The sequence below is a fragment of the Lactuca virosa genome, chromosome 3 (genome assembly GCF_052849685.1).
Source record: "Lactuca virosa cultivar CGN04683 chromosome 3, Lactuca_virosa_CGN04683_v6, whole genome shotgun sequence".
NCBI classification, from domain to species: domain Eukaryota; kingdom Viridiplantae; phylum Streptophyta; class Magnoliopsida; order Asterales; family Asteraceae; genus Lactuca; species Lactuca virosa.
This window is the reverse complement of record NC_136428.1, coordinates 380,699,971-380,709,917: the sequence shown is the minus strand read 5'-3', so window position 1 is coordinate 380,709,917 and position 9,947 is coordinate 380,699,971. Positions and strand designations below refer to the sequence as shown.

The following is a 9,947-nucleotide window of genomic DNA, read 5'->3' as shown; positions in this document are numbered from 1 at the left end:
ATACGTTATCAAATCATTTTCGAAGAAATGTACTTTATTCCTTTTAAAACGTTGGGATGTCATTGTCAATAAAGAAACATAAGCATAAACAGAACTTACATTCATTATCACTAGTGATTTATATCTCCTTAATCTCTCGCCTTTGGCTTTGGCGGCACATTTGGCTTTGTAGCCCCTTCTCTCTTTGGGCAGTCTTGCTTGAAGTGCCCTTCCTCGTTACATCCGTAGCACACCCTTTTGTTGAATGTACACTCGTTGGCATAATGCCCATGCTTCCCACACTTGAAACAAGTCACCTCCTCACCACATTTTCCAAAGTGTTTCTTTTTGCACTTCTCGCACCATCTTGCTTCACTTCCTCCTCCTCTAAACTTCCTTGTACTGGACTTGCTCTTCTCATCGGGCCTTGCCGATCCTTCGAATTTCCTCTTTTCGCCAACCTCAATCTTGCTGGCGGCTCTTCCCCTGATCATCTCCTCAACAGACTTGGCAGCCCAGATAGTTGCCTCCAATGTAGGTGCCTGACGTACTGGCACTGCATATTCCCATGGAAGTCCCTTGGCGTACTTGTCGATTTTCGTCAGCTCATCTGGGACAAGACGTAAGGCAAACTCCATCTTCTCTGTGAAGTTGTTGGTGTATTCATCAATCGACATGTTTCCTTTCTTCAAGGTTAGGAATTGGTTCTCTAGCTCGATCAGGTTTTGGGCTGAGCAGTACTTGCGTTTGAATTGTACCAAAAACTCTACCCACGTTAGTTGCAGGGGCTCATTGGGGCTCAGAGTCTTCCCCAGGGTGTTCCACCAACGAACAACGCCTCCTCGGAACTGACGCACTGCAAAGGTGGTCTGTAACTTGCCTCTGCAACCACATGTTATGAAGGCCAACTCCATCTCCAAGATCCAATCCATAACTCCGATTGGATCTTCCTTCCCAGTGAAGGTCGATGGCTTGCAAGTTAGAAAATCTTTGTACCTGCATCCATTCCTTTCTTCTCTATCATCTTGATTGTTTCGTCGAACTATTGGTGGGTTGGCTTGACCAATGGTCCCACTGTAGTTCCCTTCCTCTGATTGCTCGGGAATCAGCTCGGGTTGCTCAATGGGCATGGTAGGTTCGTCCCTATTCAACATCTGCCTCATTTCTTCCCTTTGTTCAGCTAACATAGCCCAAATCATGGCTTGTACTCCAGCCATGGTGATTGGCTCGGGTGCAACTTCTACTACAACAAGTATTTGCTGAATCACCGGGGTTGATTCCTATTCCCATTTGCATTCTCGGCTCCACTGCGGGTTCTTGCCATTTTGATCTATACACCGAATAAGGTGAATCTAGATCTTTATTTAGGATAGACGTTTAAATCATCCTTATCTCTCCGAAACGTTTATATGCTAGTTCTAATATCGTAGTCGTACGTTTAGAATCCTAAACACATAAGGTTTCCAGATCCGGTCGGCAACAGACCATAGATCCGAACAACTAACAGCATATCAGGCACAAAACATTTAGTACATAAAAGCGTTTTAGGCATCTTCCCTAAATTAGCTAGTGCTTGTGTCTATTTAGGTGTACTACCTAAAATATTTTAGACACACTCCTCACGATCATCGCTTAGCATTCTAAGTTTAAGTCTAGAAATAAATCCTTATTCCTAGTTCGCTTAAACTAATGCTCTGATACCAACTGTGACATCCCTATTTTCACGGCCAGAAACGACCGATTTTGTTTATGCTTTATAAAAATCAGAGTACCTCTTTTAAGAAAAATGTTGCGGAATTTGTTCCCAGAAAAACACGATAAATACATTATCAAAGCATTTCCGAAGAAATGTATTTTATTCCTTTTAAAACGTTGGGATGTCATTGTCAATACAGAAACATAAGCATAAACAGAACGTACATTCATTATCACTAGTGATTTATATCTCCTTAATCTCTCAGTGTAATGTAACTTTATATCGACACCTGTGATACAAATAAGCTGGAGTGGGTCAGGTTGGGAAACCTGGTGAGTACATAGGGTTTTCAACCCACAATAATATAATTATTATGTTTAAACATCAAACAATCAACCCAATTACCCATCCCCATTATCTTCTTAAGGATTTACCCTAAGAATCAGCTATTCCTCGTTCATTCATTCCTAGGGATCATCCTAAGGAAACGACACGAAGTCCGACGTTGCCACAGTTGTCAAGCACAGCTGCTAATATTATCACTTAGGCGCAGCTTGCCAGAATTGTGACATTCTCTATGAGGCGCTTCTGCCGGTATTGTCCTTTAAACGCTACTGTCACGGTTATAATGTCCTCTATTAGGCGCAGCTGCCGATACTATCCTTAGAGCGCAGCTGCTAGGTTGTTTAGAGTACCTCGTAGATCCAAAAACATCTACAGGTTATGGCGCATCTGCCAATGCTCATCTATAGGGTACTAGGTCCATTGCTGCCAATGTCCACCTATAGGGCACTATGTCCACACTACCAATGTTCCTCTATATCAGCTTTCGTCCCTCATCATTCATCTACCCATGTTATACCCAACATATTTGTAGATATAAAATACATATACAGTTTAACTCATTTAAAACATGTATAAAAATCTTTCACCCAGCATAGACAACAAGTAATCAGACAATATGCACACATAGCACGTAATTTAAATAAAATACTTCATATCTATGTGTAAGATGAAAGTAACTATGCACTCACTTGATAAGGTGGTGATTCTGAATTCGAACAGCGCTTCGTTACTTCTTAAAACAATTTCCCTCGACAAAACCTAGTATCATTACCACTAGGGTTTAGCTCAATATTCACCGAGACTAATTAATAGTCTAGCTATTATTATTATTATTATATAAGCGTTAAACAACACTATATAACTCATAATAATAGCCCAAAAAATTATTTTAAGGTCCTAATAATGTTACTATAATTAAATAAAAGCTATATTAAAAATTGTGTAGGCGTAGCTCACTTACATCGGGTTTTATAGAAAACCGGGTTTTGCTTGGAGCAGCGTTTCCGAACCGAAAGACCCTTTTCCTCGGGACTCCGGGAGCCTCGGGGCTTCCCGCGGGTGCTAGGGGGGTTCCCTAGGGTTTAGGGGGGTTTAGGGGAGCTAGAGAGAGAACGAAACTAGATAGAGAAGTGATTTTGGTGCAAGAAAGCCGGCTGCCTTCGCAGGGTATTTATAGCCGCGAGCCTCATACGTACGCTGGGCGTAGTCCTCGGCTACGCGGGGCGTAGTGGACAGGTGCCGACCCTCGGATGGAGCGACGTGGACGCCTTCGGACTGCACAAGGGAGCTAGACCGCGCAGTGTAGGGACTTCGTACGCGGGGCGTCGGATGCGAACGCTGGGCGTATGTGAAGGGCGACATGTCGCAATCCGAAGCGAGCTCATCGGACAGCTGGGATTCGGCCACGTCATCAATCGAGCAACAGGCTTCGCAAATTCGAGTCTAAACTTTAAAAATTCGTAACTCTCGCATACGAGCTCCTTTTTCGACGTTCTTTATATCCATGCGTAGGCGGGAACGTACTCTACAACTTTCATTTAGACTTCGTCGGCTAATTTTGACTTTAGTTTAAAAGTTATATTTTTAACAGGCCGGGACACGATTGGTCCGTTAAAAATTCATAACTTCCTCATCCGAAGTCCGTTTTCGTCTGTCTTTTTATCGTTACGCTACTATTAACGAGATCTTCGATTCTCGTTTAGGTTGTGTCGGCTAAAAACCACTCGATCTAATATTCGAACTTCGGGCTGTACACTGCTAAGTCGAAACTTCGAAAAATCATAACTTCTTCATACGAAGTCAGATTTGGGCGTTCTTTTTATGGACGCTCTCGGTTTAACGTATTCTACGAGTTTCGTTTAGATCGCTAAGGCTAAAACTCGCTCTATCGTAAATTCACTATTTACGCTTCCCGGTATCGTGCCGGTTCGGTCGCGAAACTTCGACGGTTCATAACTTCTTCGTTATAACTCGGATTTCGGCGTTATTTATATCCCCGAAATCCTTGTTTTGACCGCTATAACTTTATGTAAAGATATCGGGCTTATCTCACACTTTAATTTTGACGCTTATTTTTATTCTTTATTTATTACACATTTATAATTAAGTTATAAGCACACAAATACACATAATTCACATAGTATTCAAATATTTCATCTTTATTACTTCAAAAAGAGTTACAATAGTTGACCTAGACTATCACATCATCTAAAAATGCTTAGCCCCGCAAGCCGGGCGTTACATCTTTAGCCATGATAGGGCTTAAACCTGTGTCAAGATCCATTGAGTTAGTTGTAAAATTATTACTATTGATAGAGTTACCAGGATCCCTGTTATTGGGAGTAACAAAGGTTTCGTTAGTATCATGAATCTCGCGACTGATTGCTGAGGATCTTATGTTGTCAAAGTTCAGGATCTTGGGCTCTAAGACCGAGGACGTTGCCTCCTGAGGCTTGTGGAATTCCGTCCTCATTCTCTACACTTCCTTGAGAATCATCATGTTATCCTCCTGCTGTTGGGCGACCTGTCGCTCCAGTTTCTTCATCATAGCAAAGATCTCGCTGTTAGAAATCAACACAGGAGGATCCTGGAGTCCCGGAGTGACAGGGGAGGTGTTCTTCTTCATAGTCTCAAAGATTTTATTGGGAGCTCCAGTCGGTGGTAGTGGAAGGTTTTTAAAGGAAATAGTAGGAATCGAGGAGGAGGAGAGAGTCGATTGAGTAGACATGATTTTCTGAGAGAGTTTAACACCAGGGCCCCACGGTGGGCGCCAAATTGTTTTGGTCATAAAATAATTGAACTGAAATTGACCAAAGTGTTTGAGAGGATGTGATGTCCAATATAAAGAAAATAAGTAAAGTGAATAAAAGCAATACAAATCGATTACAAGGAAAGCCCTTGATCCTTGTTAGGATCTCCAGCATAAAACTGTGGGAGGTGATAACGATCACCTGCCTTGATGTTTGTATTGATAGAAATGAAAATTACACAGAAAATGGAATGAGTATGAGTCCAAGTGATAGTATTCTACTAAGTCTCGTGTGTAGTGTGATGAATACAAGTGTTTTATATAGTTAAAACCTAATAACTAGAACTCCGAAAATTTCGGGATCCTCCGAGATTACTTATAGCTGTTTGCTTGACTTGGTCCTCCGGGTCTTTTGCATGGTTGTGACGACTATACGTTGAGAATTTGACTTTGAATAGTTATTTCTGCACATGTGAGAAAGACAAAAGAGCATATAACTGTTTTAAAAAAATAAAAAAATATTAGTCAAGATCCTATAGTATATTCGGGATCCTAATCCTTTGAGGATCCTTAGATATGAGGATCTCGGAGTAGCTCCGGGATCCTGTCTCTAACATAGTTAGTATTTAATCAGAAACTAATTGAAATTAATTTTGTGATTAAAAGAATTAATTAAAAGTGCAGGATGATATGTCATCCCAACCTAACAAAACTACACCTTCCTCTATTTTATAGTTAAATACATTAAAAATATTTGTATATTCACTTTTATTTACTTTGTATATTCATTTTTATTTACTTTCGACGATATGTCGTACATACCACTTTTCAGATACATGCATAACTTTTTTTTCATTCCCACCTAACAAATAGAGATGATTTATTGTCGCTTTAGCTTCATAAATCAAAGTTTATTTGTCAACCATATCACGACGACATGTCGCCCCTATAGGATCCTCTGAAGCTACGATTTCTGTCGTGTGTCTACGTAGAGGTTTATTCTTGTAGTGTATTCAAATGAAGGGTTATTAATAAATAGTATTAGAGGGACAGTAACAAGGGTATGGTGAGTCTTGTAGCTACAAAGGGGAACAGTAACCCTCTAATACAACAAAACCGAAATCATAAGTAACTACAAATCAAGAAGTCTATGTGCCAAATATCCAAGATATTTGGCCATCACTAACATACGCATAATATAATTTGTGTAATCCGGCCTTTCTGATATACTAAATACTAGGTGTAACACTCATGTATTACATGAGTTAATTAAAAAAAATTAAATATAAATGTCTAAATATTTAAGACCTTTGGATTTATAAGAAAATATAAAAAATAATAAATTATTAAAATTGACTTTTCTTTTAAATTTAAATAAGTAAACAAAATAAACTAATAAGTTTTAATTTGGAAGTTTTAAAATAAGAATGTAAATCCATTACTGAAATTGATATTCGTTTACTACTACAATTTATTGTAATTATTACATTAAAGTATTATGTGAAATTTATTAAAATAGAAAAACTCATAAAATGACATGTGGAAAAGAAATTAATTCAAAATAACCACAAAATGATATTTGACAAATTAAATGAGAGTGTGACATATGACAAAAAAACATTTATTTATTAGAGTAGATTAAAATTTTGAAATAAGTATTTTTTATTTTATTTATTTATTATTATTATTTTTATATGGTTCCATTTTCTTGCATATTTAGTTTTTTTTAACAGTTTGATTAAAAAACCTTATGAAATAACAAATTTAATTACCTTATTTTATTATTTTCTTAATTTGTATTTTTATATTATACTTATCCTTTTTTAGAAGGTATTTTTTATAAATACAGTTATATTGCATCGTATAATAGATAAATATATTTTAAGATTTAAAAAACTTGACTATAAGACTTTATATTGCCGGCTTGTTCGCATGACTTTTTTTTTTCGTAGTGGTCAATTTATTGTCTAACTTTCTAAATCATGAGAAGAATTAATTATAATTACAAATTATTAATAATATCCAAGTTAAAATAATAATAATAATAAAAGTCATCTCTCAAAGACCAAAGAAATTTCCATCTCTTTTCACGGTTTTAGGATACTAATAAAAAAAATGAAAAACACAAGAGAAAATCAATATAAATAGAAGTGATGAACCTGCTAAACATGTCTCAAGCTTTCAACGTGGTCTTCTACTCGTAATGGCTTCTATACTCTTTCTTCCCTTTGCATGCGTCTTCTTTCTTGTTTCCTTTGTGCTACCAGTTCTTTCCCATTTGCACTACCCTGATCATTTAAAACCAAATGGGTTATCGAGTAATAACACGACCCCATCACCTTTTGACTTTCTTAAAGCCATGCAAGGGTGCCGTAAGGGCGAGAAACTGAAGGGCGTCCGTGACCTAAAACTCTATCTTGCTCGTTTCGGGTATTTAAACTACCAGAAAAACCCTAACAATGTCACCGATCTTGAAGAAGATAATTTTGACGAGGAGCTCGAGGAAGCCGTCAAGTCGTACCAGGTCTACTACCATCTGAATGCCACTGGGACGCTTGATGGGCCAACGGTGTCCCAGATGGTGATGCCTCGTTGTGGTTTCCCCGATAAAGAAACTCACCATAGCCATAACACCAATAACCCTTTACACACAGTGTCTCATTACCGATTCTTTCCAGGAACACCGAAATGGCCTAGGGGTAAAAAGCAGCTAACTTATGGGTTCGGATCCCGTTTCCCAACCAGATTCATGCCTCCTGTAGCTCGAGCTTTTACGAAATGGGCTACTGCTTCTCAATACTTCACGTTTTCAAGAGCTACAACTTATCAAGGTGCTGACCTAAAGATTACTTTTCAACGTGGATCTCATGGAGATAGCAGGCCATTTGACGGACCTGGTGGCGTGTTGGCCCATGCTTTTGCACCTACAAATGGAATATTTCATTACGATGCTGATGATCCTTGGGTAGTTGGAGCGGTGCCTAATGCTTTTGATGTAGAGACTTTGGCGCTACACGAAATAGGACACCTCCTTGGGCTAGATCATAGTGAATTTCAGAATGCGATAATGTGGGGTAGTTTCACTGCAGGGGTAACAAAAGGATTGAACTCGGACGACATTCAAGGGATCAGGGCTCTATATGGTAATTAGATTGGTGTACCTGCTTAGGTCTACGTGTTTTCGGTGTGCTTGTCATTAAGAAATCTGCTTGTTAAGAGATATCCGTATAATAATTTCGAAATATGCGATTTTATTTTAATTGATTAGTAGAATTCAGGTATTATTGAAGGGGGACAATCAATTCTATTAACGGGTTATAATAACATCTCTGGTGTGGGACCTTATTTAGACGGTCATAGTAATATTGTGTCACGCCGCCATACATAAGCGTTTACAATATAAATAAATTTTTATACGCTATCCAAAAACATGTTTACAAACTAGAAAGGTTCCCCCGCGTTGCGGGGTTGGAAGGTAGCTTTTAGTTTTTCTGGAGTTTTTCCATTGCAAGTGTTTTTCCTCTTTCATAATTATATTGGAAACAATTCAACGCAAACTGATAAATTAAGAAACGGCATGTGCTATTTGTGTACATATCGATTAGGCTGTCATGTTCAGGCGACATATCGATGTGCATTTTTTCTTCACCAAGAGTGCACTTCATAATGAGAATTACTATCGTCGAATCCACTTGTGACGGGGATTTCGGCTAATTTGATGGACCTAATGGACAATAAACAAAACAGGTTGTGAAAACAAAAAAAAAAACTAAAAAACTTAATGCACAGATATACAAAAATATATTGCTATTTTGGAGTCAACATTTTAAAACCAACATGTTTGTCCCTATGCTCTGTCAATGACAAAATCTATTCTTTGGAGCTGAAAAAGAAACCAACAGGAGTTTCATTATCGAAGGAAGCAAAACTATAAAATATTTTAAATTTTAATATAGAAAAAATAAGTGTATTCATAATTTGTTCAAACCTTTTGGCCCATTAGGAGAAGGTTTTAAGATATTTTGCAGTGTAAGAATCTTTCGTTCAGGCAGAAACTCAAAGACCTGCCATGGATAATATGGTGATTTAACAATTTGTGTATGATATTAACTTTCTCACACTTTCTAATACTTACCTTGAGAAGCTTTCCTAATGTTGGAATCTTAATGAACTCTTATCTGTAATGTCTCTCATTAGGTTGTGTAACATTTGTAAACCTGTAAATTCAATAAATAAAAACAAAACAAAATAATAAGGATTTTAATGATTAATAAGGATCACATAACCATCTGTATTTAAAAAAAAAACATTTTGTTTCGTATGTCTACACAACCAAGGCATGTTGATGGCTGATGCAAATTCCAAAAACAGGAACGTTTCCAATAATGCCCTTCACCATCTTAACGAATCTAGTACGTACGTCTATTTTATATTCTTATGTGATTTAAAACAAATAGGGTGATTTGGTTTCAGAAAAAGCAGTACAAAAATCAAGAGTTATATGAAGCAATCTAACCATTTGGAGGTGAAACGACTGCCCCGAAGCAACCCATCTAACATTGTTGCAGATCGGAGAGACAAAATGCTTGATGGAATTGGCACTGTAGCATGTAAAAAGGGTTTATTAAAAAAAGTAAAAAAAAAATAGTTAAAAGAGAAGTAGCCACATACCCATTTTCGCCAAATGCATACTCCATGGATTTGTTTAATTTCTTTAATAATGCAATTTCCACGGCCCTTGAAGCCTGTCTTCATCACGAAATCATTCAAATTTCTTTCTCACATTTTTCAATTTTCTTGCTCATCCACCTAACCTATTCAAGGGAAACATGGGTTATCAAGTTTACCATATTTTTAGATTATGAAAATTTGTCAAAACTCACTGAATATCAAATAAATTCCTTTTTTCTACATTTAAACTTAGGACCAAATACTATTAATTGTACAATTTTATCCTTATGATAAAAATGGATTTATGCATCAAACAAACTCTGCAATCAAAATAACCAATAAATTCTCAATTCAAAACTTCAAAAAACTATGCAAAACAATCAACAAAAACAAACAACATCAACCTTGAAATCATACCCTGCATCGATCTTTTAACCTCTGATTAACCCCTTGAAGTGAACGGCCAGTCAACCAAGAAATTGTACACACATCTGCATTAGGATGTAC

General features: G+C 37.4%; 1 protein-coding gene and 1 long non-coding RNA gene across 2 annotated transcripts; one reads left to right on the top strand and one right to left on the bottom strand.

Annotated features, from left to right (window-relative positions):
- The first annotated feature begins 6,957 nt into the window (after nt 1-6,957).
- LOC145163176 (metalloendoproteinase 1-like) lies at nt 6,958-8,029 on the top strand. The gene has a single exon (XM_079082036.1). The coding sequence runs from the start codon at nt 6,973-6,975 to the stop codon at nt 7,918-7,920; it is 948 nt and encodes a 315-aa protein (XP_078938162.1). The 5' UTR covers nt 6,958-6,972; the 3' UTR covers nt 7,921-8,029.
- Nucleotides 8,030-8,559: 530 nt separating this feature from the next.
- On the bottom strand, nt 8,560-9,501 carry LOC145163175 (uncharacterized). The gene is made up of 3 exons (XR_013739628.1): nt 9,441-9,501; nt 9,286-9,370; nt 8,560-8,986 (listed from the first exon to the last, which is right to left on the bottom strand). It is a non-coding gene; the product is annotated as an uncharacterized LOC145163175 (long non-coding RNA).
- Nucleotides 9,502-9,947: the final 446 nt, after the last annotated feature.

Coding starts and splice junctions, on each gene's coding strand:
- LOC145163176 (XM_079082036.1), top strand. CDS start 6,973: ATGGCTTCTATACTCTTTCTTCCCTTTGCATGCGTCTTCTTTCTTGTT.